The 22040-nt window shown below is 50.3% G+C and overlaps 1 protein-coding gene across 2 annotated transcripts in view; it reads right to left on the bottom strand.

Moving 5' to 3' along the window:
• GALNT10 (polypeptide N-acetylgalactosaminyltransferase 10) overlaps window positions 1-22040 on the bottom strand; it is a 213986-nt gene that overhangs the window by 17694 nt on the left and 174252 nt on the right. For both annotated transcript variants that reach the window (XR_006606628.1, XM_045079595.1), the window contains exons 7-8: window positions 17505-17622; window positions 3073-3180 (exon numbers count right to left, since the gene is read on the bottom strand). Coding sequence is in view for 1 of the 2 variants with exons in the window: in XM_045079595.1 (XP_044935530.1) it covers window positions 3073-3180; window positions 17505-17622 (226 nt within the window). In the remaining variant the exon portion in view is untranslated. The remainder of the gene's footprint in view (window positions 1-3072; window positions 3181-17504; window positions 17623-22040) is intronic.

Below are 22040 nucleotides of genomic sequence, written 5' to 3'. Positions count from 1 at the left end.
AAATAAATAAATAAATACTCTTAAAAAAAAAAAAAAAAAAAAAAAAAACCAAACAACTGAGGCCCGAGGAAGCTGAAAAAGCTGGCACACCTGAAGACTCTCCTTTCCCAGTCTGCCCGCCCAGCTCCTCGGGCACACTCACCTGCTCGTGCCGCAGGGAGGATGAGGAACCGCTACAGATTTCTCTCCAACCACAGGCCAAAGTGGCAAATCTGACCAAGGACAGGTGCCCAGATACACCATTGCAGTTATAAAAGGATCAAATCACATATTTTCATTTTAATTGCTCTTTATATTACTATTTTAATGAATCCTGCACTTTCTAGACATGCCTCTCCCGGATCTTGAACTTTTGTGCAGTTGACTGGACCAAAGTAAAGGCCTTGGCACTGACTTCTGTTACTTCTCCATTGCTGAGTCACATGAAGCACTCTGGGATTTTTAGGAGGCCGCATGCTCCTCTCATCCTTCCCCCGACACCTCCCTGGTTCTGGGTCCCTGTCCTGTTTGAAGCCCCTCTGCTCTTGTGTTTGCATTACGGATTGCCCAGTTCTTGGAATAAGAGGCTTTTTTTTTTGGCAAGTTTGAGTGGGTTTCTGTTACAGCCTTCTCTAAGATCCCTTTCCCAGGGGCAGAGACAAAAAGGATTTTTGGTAAATTTAGTAAACAAACTAAGGCCATCTACTTGTTCTTGAGGCAGGCGAGCTGCTGGTTAGCTCATTCTTCTTAAATTGCCACTTCACTGCTCTCTAGCAGTTTGTCCTTCTGGAATCTGACAACTTTAGGAAGTTTCTCTTTCTGTGGCAGGAAGAGATGCCTCTCCTTTTAAGCAGTTTCTCTCTTTATGGGGCTCTTTTAGGACTTTTAGACGACCTCCCCTCAAATCTATCAAAATGATCTAGGAGATAATGCTCTAGACAGATTTGGATGTTAAAACAAGAAACAAACGTTTACAATATGATCTGTAACTCAATGAGGGTAGTTAGACACGGTGATAAAAATTCAGGGGAGCTTGATTCAGGCATTTTTGTGGTCTTGTAAACCGAGGTGGGGTGCCCCCTCTGATTGTTAACTGGTTTAAAGTCACCAGGAGACTGATGTGATCCAGTCAAAAAAGAAATTAAAATGTTTAAACACAAAATTCAGAGAAGACATTGAAATAAACTTCCCAGTCTGGTTAACAGATGGAGACATTAACACTAACAGCAGCAACCACTGTTTAAAGGACGATTGCTCTGTGCCAGGCACCGGTCAGGCCTAAGTGGGCTTGAATTCTAGTTAGTTAAAGTCTCCACATTTCTCTCTCTTCATCTCTCAAACAGGGATTAAAAACACATGAGAATTAAGTTCTACAAATATGTAAGAAGCTTTGCACGATATCTAGCTCACAGGAAGTTTTTATGTGCTACTATAGTTAGCTATTACCCATTGAGTTCATCTATGGTTCAATAAACAGGAGATCGTGGTGCCTTTTAACCAGGTGGATCTTATAAATAACCAGATAAGCAAAAGCTGCTTTGGAAATGAGCCTGCTCAGGCTCAGAGGTGTCCCCACTGTCCCACTACCCCCAGTAGTTGCGAGCCGCGCACGCGCGCTCTTGGGCTTACTGAGTGACTTTGCACTGGTTTCCTGTCTGGCATCTTTCTCTGGGCTTGCCAGGGATCTCAGAGGAAACGTGATTCCTACCTTCTCGCTGAATCTAGAACCGCCCCCGCCCCCGTGGGCTGTGCCCCCACGGGCGCTGCAAAGTGCCGAGGGCCGATGCGGCTCTCGTCGGAATCTTCTACCACTAGAGGGCACTGCTGGCTCTCTTTTTCTCCAACGCGGGCCCCAAACCAGACCCTGCCGCCTCCGCAGCTCAGCTCCCACCCGGCGGATGGAGTCTGGGGGGGTCCCGCTGCCGGATGGAGCCGCCCGGTCTTCCGTGTAACTCGCAGAACCGGGCCTCTTCCTGACCTGGCCTACAGTTCTGCACTGCATCGACTGTCAGGTGACACGGGACGGGGAGGTGGCGGCTGGGCCCAAGGAGGCTGTTCGGACTGATGCCATACAGGCTCCCGCGGCAGGGGGGTCTCTCTGTCGGAAGGGGTCTCCACCAGGCACAGCTGAGAAAGTTACCTATTTACCTGTCCAGCTTCCCACAAGCCTCTCTGCGGCCCTCTTTACCTTCTGGGGCTTTCCCCCGCCCCATTTTTCTTTTGTGGTCACCTCACCGCCCAAGACACTTAATATTTTAAAATGTTAAGGTATAGGGGAAGATCATTAATACAAAACCAAAACCAAAACCAAAACCAAACAAAACCAACCCCCCAAACAAGCCTCTGGCTAACACAGTTCTATATGTAGCCAGTGGCCAATTTAATTCGAGCAATAATTAATACAAACCATTTTAAGGTAATGAAACAGTTTGACACACAAGTTTTGGCAGCGAAAGTGGGGGAAGGCCGGGGAGAAGAGAGAGACACTGACATTTTTTTCGTCACCCTCCTGCCGTGAACTTTTAAGTGCCTCGCCTCAGGCTTTCCCCAACACACCAACACACCACCCCACCTGTATTAATATTTATCTAACAGGTTTCTTTAAATCACTCCTGGTCTAACTCTGCACCTACTTCAGCTTTATCCTAAGTAATCATATCTGAAAAAAATCACAAGTTTGCTACACGAATACATATTAATTTCTAATGCACATTAATTTAAACACATATAAATAAGAATGTTCCTATGTCTGGCACCTAAAATCATCTTGTCTGTCACAGTTGGGGAAACTGTGCCATCTCCTTAATTCTCTGGCAACGCTGAGAGTTGTGAAAAATTAGCTTCCTTTGAACAAAAGAGGAAACACAGGCTCGGAGGAGTTAAGCAACCCTCTCAAGGTCACAGCGAAGGAGTGGTTAAGCAGGGCTTTAATAAGTTATTTTAAATTGGGTTTCACCTACAGAGTTGGGGGTAGGGGAAGCATGCACAACCTCACACCCGAGTCACTTGGCTTGAAGTCCCAGGTGTCTCAGGAGGTTTCTTCTGTGCTGATGCGCCCATCCCCCTCCCTGTCGAGGGAAGTCACCACCTTACCCGGGCCAGGCTGACTCCAGCCGGAACCTTGTAGGGGACGTACTTCCTGTAGATATGGCCCACCCTGGAGCAGGGGATATCTTCCATGCGACCCCCACACATCCACACCTGCAGGATGGAAAGGGACAGAGAAGACGTTATTTCTGCCTCTCATTCACCATTGCCCCCAAAGGCCACTGTCCCCTCCTCCCATGCATTCACTGAAAGGCTTGGACGGTCTACTAAGCCCCCATTCACAGACTAAGGAGGAAAACACAGTAGTAACAACAGGTACAGTAAATAGCTGACGGCGCTGAGTGCTTACTCTTTGCCAAACGCTATGGTTTAAGCTCTCCATGCACAACCGCATCGAAGCCTCATCAGAGACCCAACAAGGTGGATAGTAACGGCGCTCCATTTTACAGAAGAAACCGAGGCTCAGAGAAGCTAACAGGCTTATCTAAGGTCACGAGGTGAGTGAGTGGGGGAGCCAGAATTTAAACCCAGCTTCAGCTGACTCCAGAGCGTGAGCTCCGAGCAGGTGCAGGTGCATGGAGAGCAGTGCTGAGAATGCTAAGGCAGCAATGGGGGCTCAGTGGGAAAGATTTTGGGGATCACTTCATGATGTCTGTCACAGGTATGAGAGGGAAGGGATGGCAGATTCTGTATAATCACTGCCTGTGGCATCAGGTTCTGGGGTCTCCTCTGAGACCTGTACGCCTCCTGCTGGGTCACCCTGAGCTGAGGCAGCAGGCTCCCTGGACGGACTTCTCTGCAGTCTGGGTTCCTAAGCCCTGCAGCTGGGAGCACAGCAGAGAGGAATCCCGAGTTTCTCCTTGGGGTTCCCTACCGGGCTGGCATCACCAAGAGCTTTCTGCTGGCCTGATGGCAATTTGGGAATTCATCAGTATCTTGACTCACACCCTGTGCGGGGCCCGGGCTAAATGGACCCTCCTCAGCAGTCCTGGGTTGAAATCCTAGCCCAGACACTTACCGGATTTGTGACTTTGATGAAGGTACTTAACTTCTCTGAGACTCAGTTTCCTCGTGTGTAGAGGATGACATGAAGCCAGCCTTGGGGATGAGATCTCCCATGTGAAGGGCTTACTGAGCACAACGGTTGGCACACAATCCCGGCAGGGACACGCACCACAGTGATTCATCCAGACATCTGACTAGTATGTACAGAGTATCCACTATGTGCCAAGCATTGTGCTCAGTGCCTACAGGGGTGAGTCTGCCCAGAGTGAGTATGGTGCCCAGCTCCAGAGTGGCCCCCTGGGAAGCCTCGCCTTCTGGTATTTGCACCTTTAAGGGGTTCCCTCTCAAATGTGTCCCATAAGGACAGACCCGTGTAGCCAACAGAAAAGTCTAGAAACAATGGTCATAGAAGACACTGTGGCTTCTGCCTTCCTCTCTGGGACCACCTGCTTGGGAGCCCCAGCAGCCGTGCTTTGAGGACACTCAGGCGGCTCTGTGGAGAAGTCCTGATGGGGAGCAGCTGAGGCCTTCTGCTCATTGTATCAACATGTCAGCCACGTCGGTGAGCCTCTTAGAAAGGGAGTCTCCAGTCCCTGTCCAGCCTTCAGATGCCTGTGACCCTGGCTGACACCTTGACTACAACCTCGTGACAAAACCTGAGCAGAGCTGTCCTGCTAAGCCACTGCCAACTCCCTGAGCCACACAAAGCTCACGGTACTGCTTACTGCGGCTCTGGGGGGGCATTTTGGAGGTATTCTTTTCCTGCAGCAGTAGTTAACTAATACAGGAAGGCAGTTTCAGACCGTGATGTGTGCTGTGAGGGAGCCAAAGTGAGGCCAGACTCACTGTTTGGATCTATGAGAGGTTCTGTGACACAGATCAGGGAAATCTTCACTTCAAAAGGAATGTTAGATACGAGACTTAAATAATGAGAAGATAAAAGTAACATAAAGATCTGAGGGGAGAGAGGAGCAAGTGAAAAGGCCCTGAGGTAGGGCCAGGCTTGACTTCATCACTGAACAGAGAAAGCCAGAGGCCTGGAGCAGGAGCAGAGATGGGAGCAGAAGTCAGAGAGGTGAGCAGGGACCATCACAAGGGTCTCACATGACAAAATGAGGAGTGTTCACCAAAAGTGTTCAGTGAGGGTGACAATATGATCCAATTTCTATTTAACTAAGATGACTCTGCCTAGCTGGAGAATGGGCTAGGGTGCACGGAGGGCCTGGGAGGCTCTTCCAGATAAGAAGCAGTCATGCTTCGGTTTTGTGAATGCTGTAGTGATGGCAGGGCTCAGCTGTACTTGGGAATGGGGAAATATATATATATATATATATATATATATATATATATATATATATATAAATTTAATATAGCCTCCAGAGCCCAATTTGGGGCTTGAACTCGTGACCCTGAGATCAAGACCTGAACTGAGATCAAGAGTTGGTTGCTCAACCAGCAGAGCCACCCAGGTGCCCCTCAGTATGTTATTATGAATGTTATTACCATGTTCCCTCAGTTTATGAATGAAGAGCAGGAGTGGGAACATTTGCAACCCTGATTCTATGCAAGAGTATTTTCCAGCTTGAATGGCTCCATGGGATATTGGGGACCTGGCTTCATGTCTTAATTAATTCACAGGCTCTAGAAGGGCTGCTTTTCTACCTCAGGTACCTGGATGTCCTCAGTCCCTCATTGGCCTCCGCCAGCCATGGTCTCCAATGACCCTGGAGGTACTGTGGCCCAGGCTGCCTGCAAGTGGATCTGTATGTGTGGGGCTACAATTAGTGGAAGTGCTGCCTGGAGAAATGCAATTATAGTCTGATCTTGGGGGAGAAAAAAAAAATTGAGCAAGTCAATAGAACAGAACATTGGTCTTGAGATAATGGGCTCCTGATGGTAGATTAATGTCAAGGCCAAGCCAAGAAGTTTATTTTCAAAGCAGGAGATATTGATCAGGCGCCAGCATCCCATAACAATAACTCTTCCTTTATACAAAATGACTGATGTGGAAGCGATGCTTTTGTCTGGCGGATATTGCCCAGCTCATAGCTGGGCTAGCCCTGCCTTTTGGGAGGCAGAGTGGTGCAGAGCAGGTGGGGGACACCTTATCCCACTCTATTTTTGACCGTCTCCTGGAGAGTTGACTAGGCCGGCATCCAGCTCCCCAAACTCCATATTAAACTCGCATTAGCTAGCCAGGATGCGTCTCCAGCTCTGCCTGGCAGGAAACCTTCCTTTGTGTAGAGAATGATCAATCTTCAAATCCTTCTCTTTGCTGTGACCTCTGGTTTCTTTGGCCCTGACCATGGTGGCCAACAGCCTGAAGTTTCCTGAAGGACCAGGATGCCCTTGATCTGCTGAGCGGTGTGAGTTGTCCCAAACACCCTCAGAATTCTGAGACGTCCGGAGCCCAGAAGGAGTCCTGGTTTGGGAGGAAGGGTTTACGCCTCAGCTTCCCTGCCTTGACCATGACCCACCGACAGCCGAAAGAGAATGGGAACTGCCTTTAGACATAGAGATCTGTTTGGCTGAAGCTGCTGTCAACCCCTGAGTCCTCTGGGAGCACCCAAACAGCCTGAAAGGGCCCAGTGTAGGGCATGCCCAACTCTTCACAAGTCCCTTTAGCATCTTCCACACTGATCAGCACCTCTGTGGTGTTTGCTGGTTATTTGGAAGGATCCCAAGACTGGAGGGGACTCTCCCTCCAGGAGTATGACAAAAGCTGAAGGCCCAGAACGGGGTCATGACTCGCCCTGGGTGGGATGTGGTCACAGATGGTCTTGATCCCAGGTCCTGTGGTTCTGCTCATGGCCCTGGGCCCCCACTGGTGTACCGTTAGGGCCCTCTCCCACCTTCCTTCACAGCTGAGACAGCTGCCACTCAGACCCAGGACAGCCATGGCCCAAGGCTCTGAGCACACACCCCTCCCCATTCCCAGCACTGCCTTGTGCAGCAGTGTGGTTGGTACCAGGCCTTCACCTGTGGCACTGCGGCTTCACGGGAGCTGCAGTCTTCTGTGACCTGGGCGTGACAGCTCGCTACTACCTCACCAGGGTGCTCACGTGTAATGGGACAGTTGTGATAAGCACTTAGTTTGATGCCTGGGCGTGGCAGCCTTGACCATGTTCATCATTTCTGTTTGCAAAAGAACGAGAAGTACCACCACCTTGAAATCATACAGCATTTGCCCCTTTGCCCAACACCATCATGGTTTCTAACCCGTGGCCTGATTTCCGAAACGGAGAAAACTGAGACTCAGAGACATGAAGAGGTTTTTCTAACTTAGTGGCAGATCCTGTAGCTGATGAGAATGACTGGGCTGGCGGGGGGGGGAGGGTGGCTGGTACAGCCATGGGGCACCTCTGGGGGCCTGGCTGCCCCAGGGTGCTTGTCTCTCCCCAAGGTAACAACAGCAGAAGAAGACTCCGGCTGGTGGCAAAGGGGGTGGGGAACAGCCTGTAGCAGCCAGACCACATGTGGCTGGGACCCCACATATTTGGGTGCAGACACACATAGACCAACGAGATGGCATATTTGCAGCCCCTTTCTTCTGTCGGCTTCCTTCCCTCCCTCCCTGTCCAGCCCCTCGCTGGCCTCCTCACCCACAGGGAACATGGCTGCCTGTTATGGGGGCCGGGCTCCTCAGCACAAGGGGTATGCAAACACCGCCCCCTCCCACCCCTACACCATCAGCCCGTTTCTTGGTGCCTTTCTCCCCTGCAGAACGAGTACAAACCTAATTGTAAAAGCTTGCTCCCCATTCATTTTCATTGCTGCTTTGATTTATTTTATTAGCAAACTTCTTTTGTGTGATGACAGGCTTCATTACAGTGTCTATAAAAGACAATTACTTGCTCTTATCTTCTAAACTGAGGAGTAAAGAAACAAGTGGTGATATGCATCAGAAAGACACACCAGGTCCCAGAGGGCACATGGCAGAAGGGCCCATCCTGTGGGGGGGGGGGGGGGACACCTCCCTCTGTTGAGGACACGGCTGCCTGGATGCCACCAGGCCTGGGCGGCTGTCCTACCTGCTGATGGCCAGGAGAAGATGACAGCCAGAAACAGCTTCTACTCTTGGCATTTTGGCTGGGGACCTCTAGGGAGTCCAAACCCTATGTAGTTGTACACGGGGAAAATAATAATAATAACTACCCCCGGTTATTCTGCCATCTGTGTGCTCAGAAGGTGCCCAGGGTGGTTGTTAAGGAGCTTGGTTTTAGAGTAAGGACTGAGGTCTAATCCAGGCTCTTAAGCAAGCTTTGGGAGTCTGAAAGCCTCAGTTTCCCTGTCTGTGAAATGGGATGAAGTTTTGTGCTTGCCCTCTGGGGTTGTGATGAGGCTGAAATGAGGTAATCCCGAAGCACAGGGCTGTGAGCAATGTGTACGCGGCGCACGGGAGCTGGCGGGCACTTCCCTCAGGAAAGAAGAAACAGTGTCACATCCGTCTTTTCCGAGGCTCTCGTTATTTTGAATATATTAGGGGATGCTGTTTCAGGGACTCTTGCCAGCATGGAAGGACCTCACTCATGGTAGTTTTAGATGGTTACTGGACGCAGCTGGTACAGAGTGGGAAAAAACTGGTTTTACTTGATTTTTAAAAACCATCTGAATTTACTTTTAAGTTAATATTTTACGTAATATTAATAATATTATGTAATATTAGTTTTAAGCACATGTGTATCTAAGTTAATAAATTAAGTATTTAATTTAAGTATAGTTTTTAAGTTTTATGCATATGTGTATCTAAATTAATAAATTAAGTATTTGACTAATTGAACCATATCCTTAGGTATTTATAGACAAGTTGGCAAAAAAATGGGTGATAGTTGCCTTACATTAGATTTTGTTTCTTAAACTAATAAAGAAATTCAGATAAGATGCAGGGTCCCTGAGGTTTGACTCGAACTTTGAATAGAGCACTCACATAACCAGCCAGTGAGGAAGGTGCTATTATACTTCTACATGTGAGGAACCCAAGGCCTGGGGAGATGAAACACCTTCATCCAAGGGATCCAAGGTCCCTCGGCTCAAAAATGGCAGAGCCCAGAGTGGAATCCAGGGTTGGCTCCCCCAGAACCAGGCAGCTCTGAGACCTCCAGGGAGTCTGCACCTCTCCTGTTTAATCTTTCTAAAGCCTGGTCCTGACCCTGTTACGGTCTTCTGCCAAGCCCCCTATCAGCACCTGTCTTGTCCTCAGAACAAACCGTACCCTCCCCCACCCCGGCTTGCAAACAAGGCTCTCTGCTACCTGTTCCTCTGTTCTCAGTCGCCTCCGGCCCTCTCTACATGCCCTGTACTCAGGCTGTGGAAGCCGCTGAGAACATGCCGTTCGTTCACTTTTCTGCTCCGTGGAGCACCTTGCCTTTCTTTCCATCAGTAATACAGCCATACTAACTCACTTCCTCCCTTTCCTTCTTTCATTCATTCATTTACACATGGCCTAGTCACTGGTCAGCCTTGCTCTAAAACCCTGTTGGAAAAACTGGACTAGAAACTCGCTGCCGAGCGTGGACCCAATGACCCAAGTCTATAGCTGGGGGAAGGTGCTGGGATGTGCTGGCCAACCCGCCAGGCAGCCTCCCTGTCTGCTCTGTCCTTCCACATCCAAGCCTGAGCTCTCTCTGTACAAGACCCCGCGTATTCATCACAGCCACAGTTTTCACCCTTGGGAACGTCAGAATCACCTGGAAAGCTGGCTAAAATAGACTGCCGATCCCTACCCTTAGGGTGTCTAACGCAGCAGGTCTGGGGTGGAGCCTGAGAATTTGCATTTCTAACAAGTTCTCAGATGCTGAGATACTGCTGGTCTGGGGCCCACACTCTGAGCACCAGGACATACTGGAATAGTGACAGCCTCCCTCGAGATAAAGGTACTAGTGAGTTCACACAGACAGCCCTGTGAGCTTGGGATTACTAGTGCCCTTACAGATGTGAATATACAGCTTCAGCAGAAAGGGCAACGGAGACGTCCAAGGGCTCACTGAGAGTTCGCTCCAGAGCTAGGTCTGGAGCCGAGGCTTTGGCCTGTGTCTCGTCAGCCTCCATGCTCTTTCCGCTCCTGTCTTTCCTGCCTTCCTGCACCTGTAGCCCCATCACCTCAGCTGCAACAGTGCCAACATTAATAGCCACTAAGCATTTATTATGTGCCAAGCCCTGAGCTAAGTTTAACACCGTTTGACTAACATGATGTTAACACCTATACTATGAAGTAAGGATTATTCTATCCCCATCTGATAGCTACGAAGCTACGTCCAGAGAGGTTAGGTCACTTCCCCAAGGCTACACAGTGACTAGCTGATCGTGCCTGCACCAGAACCCAGAAGGCATGACTCTGCGCGCCAGGTACTTAATCCCACGGTGTGGTAACACAAGGGTTCTGATGGGAGCAGCTATCACTGAATGCCTCCTTTCCGCCTGGCTCTAGGCCAGATAAATATTCCATGCCATTTAGTTCTTACAGCAAAGCTCTGAAGAAGCTGCTCTCGCCATTTTTAGTGATGAAAGAGGCGTGGAGAGACAGGTGTGTACTGGTTGCTTAGCCGTGTACGACAGACGGCCTCGGGCCTCTGAGCCACGTCTCTGGAGGAATGGGGGAATTCGCAGGCCCCCGCAGACAGAGATGTTCATGGGATTTCAAAGGGCCTGCTCAGAGACATGAGCAGAATGCTCTCCCTGCTTCCAGGAGGCGGCTCTTAGGCTGGGCACCTGTGGCTGGCAGGGGGAATGTGCAGCCAGCATGCTCCCGGCATCCCTGGGTAACCCACTGAAGCAAAGAGCTAGCGCCGGGGGCCTGGCAGCGACACCGCAGCTGGTCCGAGTCAGAGGGGCTGGAACGGGGAGGGGAGAGAGATAGGGAAAGGTGCTGGCATGCAGGTGCTTGGATGGCGGTCCCGGATTGCCTTCTCTTGGACTGGTCTCTGGAACTCATTTCTCCCTCCTGGGCGGCACCTGAACTCCCCTGGGGGCTGGACCTGACTTCCGGGCACTGCCTGTAACAGTGGCCTCTCTCTAGGTGGGCCGCCTTTCCTCCACTCTCCCACCACGGGGAGTGACGTGAGCCCGGGGCTCTTCAGGATCAGGATACCTGGGATCTAGCCGAGGTTACCCTGGCCCAGTCACTGGACCACTAAAGACGTTGGGTCACAACATCGACTGTAACCAGTTTCTGGGGGTGCTCCTACTTTCTTTCCACACTCTTCCATTTAATCCTCCTGATGCTGCTGTGAGTTTTACAGAAGGAAAACCTGAGCATTTTCCTCTTGAAAATTTGCCCCAAATCTGCAGCCTGGGACTGGGTTGGGCTTTGACAGCTATATCCAACAAAGCAAAGCCAGGCCCTCTGACGCTCCTGCCTCTACTCAAACGTGATGGGTTTCCCTCTCCAACAAGGCTGTCTCCCGTCTCCTCGTGTGGCATTCCTTTACTCCCTTGCTAACATGAGCCTGCCCCAGGGGAGCCTCAGGATGTCCCTGTCTCTCCCTCCTATAGGGTAGTGGCTGCTGCCTCTGCCTTCTTGAGCCCCGCTCCTGAGCTCAGGGCGTTCAGTCCTTTCCTGGGGTCTCCTCACTGTCACTGCCTTCCCTGGAGTCCTGCCTCAGTGGGAACCCTCATCCCTGAACTTGCAAATGGCCCAGACACAGCAGTGGGGTCTATATGGTGAAAGGGTGCTGGGAGGGCTGAAAAACTAACATTTTTTTCCTTCTTAGTTTAAAAAAAAAAAAAAAAAAACACAACTTAATTTTTTCCTGATTATAGAAGTGATAAGTACTTATGATGAACATATTCACTGTTACAGAAACACATCAGTAGAAGGGGATGGCCGCATCTGGAGCTCTCCTACCCCTGATGCCGTGAGGGACAGGAACCCTTCATGGCTCTGTGGGTCAGAGCCAGGCTGCATCTGAGTCCCAACAAGCAGGGCTGGCCTCCCCGTTCCAGCTGTGTGATTCTGTGGAAGTGACTTAACCTGAGTCTCAGTGTCCTCGTCTACAAAAAGAAGAAAATCAGAGCAGCACCCTGGGTGTATCATGGAGGCTGAACGACAGTGTGTGAACAGTGCTGTGCAGGGAGCCCCACACATTTCTAGTGTGTGTGCCCAGGAAATATTACTTGGCATTGAGGAGAGTCTCTGGGTTTTTGTTTGCTGGTTTGCCTTCCTCATATTTTTAAACATTAAACATGAGATCATATTCCATATATACTATCTTTTACTTTGGTTTAAACTTAATTTTGGAGGCATCTAACTTTTTATACTACTCCATTGTTTAGGTGTGTTCTAACTTACTTATACCTGTAGGATGTACATTTGGGTCATTTTCCATCGTTCCCTATTGTTAAGTAAGGTCTCAATAAATAGCTTCTACCTAAATCTTTGCTCATCCTTGTAGCTGTCTCTCTTGTACAAACTCCTGGGTATGGAATTTTAGGTCAAAGAATGTGCTTGCTTTGGCATGGAACAGATTTTGCCAAATTGCTATTCCCACGAGCTATCCACTTACCATGTTGCAAAGCCCTCCTCTCTCCTGCAGGCTCGTACATATTGTCCTGCGGATACTTCCTTTCTCCTGGATCTCAGAGTTGAAGACAGCCTAACCGTGGCCTCCCAGAGATACTGGGCTGTCCTCCTTCTGGCTCATCCTACTGCTACTACTTCTACCAAGCCAGCCCTGTACCTGTGTAAGTCCAAGGGCTTTCCCCACGGCATCTTATTTGATTCTATCTCGTGGGATAGGAAGCAAAGTTATAACAGCACTGTCGGGGAAGTGAGGGCCAGAGAGGTCAAGCAATTGGTTTAGGGCCCCCAGATGGATGGATGGAGAGCCAAGATGAGAAGCCAGTGCCCTGCCTTCTTGCTGAGTACCCTTCCCACCATATCACTGTTACCCAAAGATGGTGATATAAGTCTGGGCGAAGGAAGTTTTGTCAGATATGAATTGATGCCACTCAGTTATTTAAAATACCTAATATGGGCCAGACACTGGGTCTAGAGATAACCGCCAGGGAGCTCACAGTCCAGTGGGGAAGACAGGCCACCCCTTGGGTCATGTCAGAGTGAGGAATCCAGAGCCAAGCCAGGACTGACGTTGGGGTGGACCCTAGCCAGTACAGGGAGCTCAGGTATGGCTGCATGTGGGCTGGCCAGACTAAGGAAAGGCGTTTCAAGAAGTGTGAACAGTTTGCTTCCAAAGATGACTTGACATATGAGCACAGAGCTTGTGAGTAGTTCCATATGGCTGGACACACACATCTGTGTGGACATCTGTGGTTTGCTCTGCCCCACATCCATTCTCCTTCTAGATGGAGTCCCTGGACTCTCCTCTGGGGAATCGGCCCAACCCCACTTTCCTGTCTCCAGGATGGGCAAGGAACCAGCAGGCCAGTGAGACTCAACTTGGGGACTTCTGCAGGAATGATGGGAAAGACAAACTCTCTTTCCAGTGGGATGCTGGGTATTTCCACAAGAGAAAGCCTGCCCGGATGAAAGCAGAGTCAAGGGACTGAGAGAGATGGAGGCCAGAGGAGATGGATTAGTCCCCTGGATCCAGCCAAGCCTGAAAGGTCCGTCCTGGAATTTCCACTGTGTGAGCCAACTGATTCCGATTTTTCATTGAAATCAGATTGACTAGGAATTAGGTCATCTGTAACTAAGAGTGCAGACTAAGGCAATGGGGCAAGAGGACAGGGGGAGGTTTGACGGACAAGCAGGGGTCAGCTCACAGAGGCAGGTACAGGCAGGCTATGGAGTTCAACATTTAACCAGCCACTAGGACCAGGGAAGATTCTAACTGCAAACCTGGAGAACTTTGATCGTCTGACTGTGCCTTTTAGAAACAAAATCTCTCCTGGCTGAGAGAAAGAGAGTGAGAAAAAAAAATCAATGACTCTTCCAGAAATTTCAGAGCCTTCAGAATACCTCTTCTAGGGTTTTCCCATCAGGATAGATGGCCTACTCTGGAATAGGAGCCAAAGTATTAATTCATCAGTCCCGATGGCGCATATCAATTTATCTTAATTTCTGAAAATACACTCGAGCCTTTCAGACCATTCTCTTTTCTCTGTCACCAAGAAGAAAACGGGTCTCAGCAGAGATGAAGCAGAGGGAATACCGCCCTTTCAAAACGTTCCGCTCTGGCTGAAATGGAACACCTGGCATCACAGGGAGGCGTCTCTGGCACATGAATGGGCTTTCCTGTCCCCTCAGCCTGGCGGGCAGGCCTTCCGCGGGGGCTTGGGGGACAATGCGCTGGAGATGAGCCATCACGGGCTCTGGGAACCCACACTCTCCAAGCCAGGAGAGAGAAAACTGAGGGAGGCCAGTCTCCCTTCCAGACCTGGGCGCCTCCTCATTACACAGAACACTTTCCCCTCGAGAAGAGAGACATTAATTGGATCAAATGAAACAGGAACCAGCCTCCTTCCCCCTCCCGGGTGAGAGACTTCCAATATGGCTTCATTACTGAGTCTTTTGTAAATAAACTGTGTGGAGAAAAATGCCATTTGTTCTGCTGTAATTGCCTGATGAGCATCATTAGATGGGTCTTTGAAACCCACAGAATGAAGTCTTTTTGGGTTTAGGAATTCCTTTGTGCAAAGCCTTCTCTGTTCACTCTTCTCCAGGGAGGGCGTTTCTGAACCAGGACTTCTTGACCAGGGGGGTTGGTTTCTGGCCAGTGACACAATGGCTCTGTTTGACACACCGACACAAAGTTATTGAGTGCCTTGTCTATGTCAGGCAATCCTTTAGGGACCTGGGATACAGCAGTGAGTGAAACACACACACATTCCTATCCTACTGCCATTTCCATTCTGGTGAGCGCTCAGAACACAGGTGTGCCCATTTCTGGGCACACACTTGGTAGGAAACTTCATAAGTCAAGACTGTTTGCTGGATTGAGGAATTGTGAGGTTACAACTCTTTGGATTCCCTGTGTGTGGTTTCACTGTACCCATAAAGATGTGACATTTGGAAACGAGACCGCATGGCCTAGGGATATGAAACGAATGACATCTGTGCCATCACTTGCTAGGCCTGCACCCATGGCAGACATCACTAATCAATCACTGCCTTTCCTGATTAGCTTGGCTGCAGCTTTGGAATACACAGTGACACAGTGCTGGGTAGCCCCTATCCCTGAGCACATCGGAGTTGGCTGTGAGAGGAAACCTCTTTGCTATTTCTTACTTAGACTGTCATTAATTCACTTCACTGAGAGGCTGTAGAATATCCCAGTAAATTAAGAATAACCCCAGGAGCGGGGCAAAAACAGATGAAAGGGGGAAAGACTGTGGTCAACTTCACAGGCTTGTTTTCCTCTCAAGTGTCCTTTCTCTCCCTCTCCTGTCTCCACAGAGGCCTAGGAAACGTGGCAGGTCAGAGTGTGGGCTCTGCAGTCTGCACACCTGGGGCCAGGTCCTGGTTCCATTACTCCACCTTTGTGGGGCCTTGGTCTGAGCCCCACTTCCCTGCCTGTGAAATGGGCATAATGATGACATCACTCTGCTAGGGATGCTGGGAGGATGAAATAAGCCAGCACGTGTGAAGGCCTTGGCACAGTGTCCTGTCAGCTATGAGCAGGGCTGAAACCCAGCTGTTGCACATCAGAGGGGACACAGACCTGTTTGCAGCTGGCGTCCACTCTGACTGGTTGGTGCTTGGACCCAACCAGGTTGGTGCTGTTAAATACTTCGACTATCAGCCCTGGACACGACTGTTAGTTTAGGGGCCAGGCCCCTTACGGAGACAGCTCAGAACTCCGGAGGTAGAACAAACACAGATTGCCCTTCAAAACAAAATAATGTGGCAGAATTCCAGGTTGTTTTCTTGCTAAGGAAGGGTTTACGTTCCCCGGTTCTGAACGGCTCAAGCAGTAGTGTGCGCAGTGACAGTAATGATGTCGAGAATGAAAACAGACTTTGGGATGTTGTTCAGGAGCACCCAACCAGCATGGTCACATTTAGTTTTCTGCTCGGCCCCGCGAGGATTCAAATATCATTAAGCTCATTTTGTGGAAGCAGAAACTGAAGCTCGGAGAGGTGAGCCTTCCTTATCCAAGATCAAACAGCTGGTCGGAAGAGGCAGAGCTGGGATGTGACCCCATCACCTAAGTCTCAGTCACTGAGACAACGGTCTCTTGCATAAAAAGTTGGGGCCCAAGCTGGGGGCGGGGGGTGCATGGGGGTTGTGTTTTCCCAACAATGCTGCTACTGGCCATCCCCTGTGGGTGGGGATATGCCCTCCCAGGGCTCCCGGGGATGTTAGCAGCAGGCCCTGGCCGGCCCCAAAGGCACAGAATAAGCTAACCCTTTCCTCAGAGGGGCCAAGCCTCTCTTCTTCACCTGACTCAATGTGGAATCCCACAAGTGAAGGAGAGAAAGTGGCCCTAGAAGTGTGGGTAGCTAACTAGTACCCACCATTTCCCTATTACCATGGTCCAAGCTTCTAAAGCACATGGGTTGGTGTAGGGTAAATGTTTATTTGCTGAATCTTTTTTTTTTTAAACATTTGTTGTTGTTGTTTAATTATTTTAGACAGAATATGTGCATGCACCCCCCCCCCCCCATGTAAGGGAGCAGGGGGAGGAGGAGAAGGGGAGCGGGGAAAGAATCTCGAGCAGATTCCCCGCTGAGCGCAGAGCCAGATGTGGGGCTTGACTGCTGGGCCCAGGGAACATGACCTGAGCCCAAACCAAGGGTCGGACGCTTAACCCACTGAGCCACCCAGGCGCCCCTCACTGGTTCTTTAAAAAATTCTACCAATTCTTGCTGGTTGTGTCCCCAGGTTGTATGTTAAGCACTTCTAAGACATTACTTCATTCAATCTTCACAACAGGTCTGTACGGTAGGTAGTATCATTACTCTCTTATTTCAGATGAGGAAAGAAAGCTAATGGAACTTGGCCCAAATCACTCCTGAGAAGTGGAGCTGGGATTTGAAACCACACTGAGAAGTGGAGTTGGGATCTGAAACCACAGTTTTCTAAGTCCACAACTTGGGCTCTTGACCACGACTGGTCTCTACGGCCCACTCCAGCAGTGATGGATACAAAAGGGAAAACCTGAGAGGTGTGGCCAGGAAGCACTCAGGCCACCTCAGGGTCTGGGAGGCCAGAAGACATCCTCAGAGCCCAGGACTCCCTTAAACCTGTGTATCCTGCTTGTCCTGGTTTCTGTTCCCACAGCTGGTTCGCTGTGTGTCTCACTGGGAGACGTGATACCATCCTCACTGGAAGTGAGACCTGTCTTATTCTAACGCTGCTGTCCTAAGAAGTGGCCAGTGTAAGAGCCGTGGTTAAGGCTGGTCTATGGCACCCCAGGTCCACTATCACACACAACAAGGAGTGGCCCATGGCCCCCGACTTCTTCACTTGAGCAATAGGAACTGCAGAACCCTGAGGGTCCAGGCTTTCCAGGCTCAGGACAGATGCCGAGGGGTGCGGCAGGGAGAAGGGGGCATCCAAGAAGGCGGCTCACCTTGAATGAGATTTCATACTGCTCCCCTCCCCAGATCTCCAGGCCTGGGTCATACCCGCCCAGTTCCCAGAACCATTTTCGATCCACAGCGAACAGTCCACCGGCCATCACGGGAGACCTGTCAGGGAAGAAGAGTGTGGTGTGAAAACCAAACGCCCCAGCCGCGTGCTCTGAGTGTGAGCGGACACTGCTGCTCCCCCGGGATGCTGTTGGCACACTGCCCTGTGAGCGCAGCCCACATGTCTAGTGGGGAACCCAAGGCCCTTCCAAGGGAGGGCTCAGGCTGTCTTCTATCTTGGCCGTAACAACCCTTCTTAAATGCTACCTTTTAACGGAACTGATCCAAAGCTCCTTTCAGCCCTTATTTGCGAGAGGAAATCATAGGAACGTGGGCCTTGCAGCTTCATTGGCCATGCCTCTCTGGTTCTCCCATGCATTCAGTTGTCTCAATCAGGTCCCTCCAAGCCTGTCTGGGTGTGGAATCTCTTAGAAGACAAAAACACAGCTTGCTGGGCCCTACTCCAGACCTATGAAGCAGTCCCTGGGGGATGAAGCCTAGGACTGTGTGTTTTCAGACAGGTTCCTTGGGTGATTCTCAGTCAGCCCAGCACTGGACATCTATTCTGCTGAGAGTTTGCAGAAGAAGACACAGTCTCTGTTCTCTCTGTTAAATTGGGATACAGCTAACTGCACACATTCACTGCCTCATTGCTCTAATCACTGAGTGCCAGCTGAGCTGTAGGTGCTGGAGGAATGTGGAGGTAAATCAGAGTTGACCTGGGACTTCAGGGGATGCTAGTATGGGTGGGCAGCCTCGTCAGGATAGTAGGATCCAGAAGATCGGTGCGGGGTAACAAGGGCCTCTGGCAGGTGCAGAGAGCACTATGGGAACACCAAAGGAGGGACTGTCTGCTTCCAGATCTTGGGAGGTGAGGAGGGGGGCTGGGGCAAGAGTCAAGGAAGGGTGCTTGCGGGGTGGCATTCGGGTGGGTTTGGACAAGTGGGAAGTGAAGAGAGAAGAAGGAACCCTGGAGAGGAAAACCCCAGGAGCAGGAGCACAGGGATGATAAATTGGGGCACCATGGGCAACAAGACATCAGCATGGCATCATGCCAAGCCCAAGGGGGATGCCAGACTGCAGCCCGCCTGCATCCCCCCCAGAGTGTCTCACAGGCCTGGTCCTTGAGAGGGCTACCAGTATTTGCTGAGGGAAGATCTCTCAGAGTTGCCATGAAAAACTCTCCACTGAAAAACTCCAAACCCTCAGACCAGATAACATTCCAGCAGCAACTTCCCACCACCTCCTGGCCTTGGGAACTGCAAGCTCATGGAAATTGGGCTGATTGAAAAAGAACGTAGCTAACCCACATGCCTCCCAAGCTTCCCTTAGCAGGTGAGCCTTGACAGCAGAGGAGGGACTCGTTTCAAAGAAGAGCCCCTTGAATATTCACTGAGGGCTCAAATGTGGCAGGTGCTTGCCTGAACTAATTTTTTAATAAGACGGCTACTCCTCGTGTTGACCTCCTGAGATAGGCCTTGTCCTTCTCACCCTGCTGATGCATATAGAAACCAGAGCACAGACAGGTAACTTGCTCAAGGCTTCACAGCTACCAAGAAGGTTTTGAATCTTGAATCTTTGCCAGAACTCACACCCCTCAGGGCCACAAAACAATTCTTCCTGTCAGGCAGGAGCCATTAAGAGGCAGGTGATGCGTGACCAGGACAGGGGATCGGGGTCGGAAAGCCAGTCCTCCAGCTTCCTCTCTCCTTTACCTTTGGTGGGATCTGAGACAAAGCGTTTAACCACTTAACCCTGTGTCGCCTGGTACAGCAGCCACAGGCCATGTGCAGCTGCCAAACACCTGGAACTGAGATGTGTTGGAAGCGTAGGATATGCCCTGGATTTCCAAGACTTAGTGTGAAAAAAAAAATAGGGAAGGCCTCATTAATAAATTCAGGGGCGCCCGGCTGGCTCAGTCAGTGGGACTTGCAACTCTTGACCTTGGGCTTGAGAGTTTGAACTCCATGCCGGGTGTGAGATGACTTAAAAAGAAAATCTTAAAAAAAAACCCCAATTTTGAAGTGTGGGTCTCATGTTAAAATGAGACTATTCTAGGTATACTGGGTTATGCAGAGTATATTACAAAAATGAATCTTAGCTGCTTCTCTTTACCTTTTTTATGTGGTCACTAGGAAATTTGAAAGTACTTTTGCGGCTCGCATTATATACGGACAGTGCTGACAGCACACCTCTGGGCTGGTCTGCCCATCTGCACAATGAATGCATAGCTGTGTTTCCAAGCTCGCATTGCCATTATATTTCTGAAAGTACCCAGTATTATGAAAAATAAGGTGTCTAGTATCAACTTTCCTTTGTTGTGCGGTTTGGGGTTTTCTTGGCAGGAGCCGCAAACACCCCGCCTTGGAGGGGCAGGGAATGTTTTGGAGCCTTGTGGTTCATGGGAAATCAAACCCAAGACTCTGTACAGGGAAATCAGCCTGGGTGGAAACCAGGGTCAGAGGCCAAGGAGCTGCTGTGGAACCGGGAGGATATTAGCCTTAAGGCATTTAGATGCCGGAGGCTCGCCTCCAGAGGGAGGCCTCCCCTCCCGCCCCGTCTGTTTTCTGCTGTGTTCAGCAACAATGACAACAACTCTGTGTTTAGTGTCTACCACCCACGCTTTCCCGACATCATCTCCGACTCTCACAAAACTCTATTCCTAGCCGCCCTTTCAGATGGAGAAATCTGAAATTCAGAAATGCTACCTTCTCCGCTCAAGGGCAGGCACTAAGTGGACGAGGCTCAGTTCCAGCAGGGGCTGCCACCAAAGCCTGGGTCCTTTAAACATCATCCTACTGCCCTGTGCCTACAGACTGCCTGCTGGCTGGCCCCGTGGAGGGGTGTGCAGAAAATGACCCGGATTTTTCCAGTGGCCTCCCCCTGGGTTTTGTCCAAGTACAGTTACAGAAAAGACACTTCTGGAAAGAATCAGGATACAACAGGTGGAGAGTCGCTGAGGAAGCATCTAGGCCAATGGCTCTCAACTGTGGCTGCACACCAGCATCCCCTGGGGCTTTAAGGAGCATGGATACTGAATCCCAGCCCCAGAATCCAGTGCAACTGGGCTTGGGGGTGGCTGGTGGGTTTTGTTTGTTTGTTTGTTTGACAAACTCCCCAGGTGACACCAGTGTGCAACCAGGGTTGAGCGCCACTGCCCTAGGGCAGGCCTGATGCCTACTGGGAGACACGGGGGAGAGCCCCAGAGGAAACCAGAGGTGGTCTCTGCCACTAAGCAGCTGTGGGGAATGGACTTACTCTTTCCTCATCCTGCACTGAGAAGATGAACATGCGAGACCCATCTTTACACACATTTCAAATGTAGGGCCTACAAGTCAGCTTACAGTACGAGTGCAAGCCAAAAGGGGTTCTGGTCACCCCGAAAAGTCTGTTTTCTGTAGCCCATGTCACCTTGGGCATGTCTCATGTCCTCTGTGAGCAACAGGGTCTGCATCAGGCAAAGGTGGAGAACCGTACCCCACCCAGGGCACCTTGGTGAAGATTGTGTGTGGACAAGTAATGACCCCCTTTCTCAGATGGGAAGCGTGAGGCACAGGGAAGCTGGGGTTCACTGGGGTTAAACTGTGCTTAAGCAGGTGTGGTACACAGGATAATGGTCCCCAAAGAAGCCAATGCCAACCTCCTGGAATCCTGGAATACGTCATATTTGCAAAAAGACTTCGCAAATATAATTAGGTGAAGGATCTGAGATGGGGAGATTGTCCTGGTGGTCCCAGTGCAATCACAGGGGTCCTCGGACATGAAAGGAGGGCCAGAGTGAGAGAAGGGGATGTGATGATGAAAGATGGATGGAGGAGGGAGAAGGAGTGGGAGGGGGGAGGGATTGAGAGGGAGGGGTGGGGGGAAGGGGGAGAGAGGGAGACTTGGAGGTGTTACGCTGCTGACTTTGAAGATGGAGAAAGGAACCAAGAGCCAAAGGAGTGAGCAGCCTCTAGAAACTAGGAAGTGCAAGCAAATGGATTCCTCCTTAGAGCATCCAAAGCCCTGCCAATACGGTGACTTTAGCTTAGGAAGACTCCTTTTCAGACATCTGAGCTCCAGAACTTTAAGAGAATAAATATGTGTTGTTTTAATAAGTCAGTAAATCTGTGATCATTTATAATTAGGAAACTAATACAGCCAGGAAGCTGGGTATTGGCTTTCCACAGGTTTTTCCACACCTCCAGCAGGGGAGCCAGAGTGGCCCACAGGACAGCACAGGATGGGCACCTGAGAGGCCCTGGCTCTAATTCTGGTCTGGCTGCTAACTTACTGTGTAAGTCAGCTGCACCCTCCCTCCCTGGGGCCTCAGTCTCCCCATCTGCAAGGGGCTGTAGTCCATTACCTAGTGGCCCCCTTGGCTTTCACATTCTAGGATATTATAGGTCCACTCCACACACTCCAAACTTCTACCATGGGACAAGCTGCGATTTCCCAAACACTTCCCTAATCTTTCCGAGAGGGTGTAACTAAAGGAT

Source organism: Mustela putorius, unplaced genomic scaffold (assembly GCF_011764305.1).
Source record: "Mustela putorius furo isolate JIRA1106 unplaced genomic scaffold, ASM1176430v1.1 tig00000407_pilon_pilon_pilon, whole genome shotgun sequence".
Classification (NCBI taxonomy): domain Eukaryota; kingdom Metazoa; phylum Chordata; class Mammalia; order Carnivora; family Mustelidae; genus Mustela; species Mustela putorius.
The sequence above is the reverse complement of the archived record's forward strand: the minus strand, read 5'-3'. Positions and strand labels throughout refer to the sequence as shown.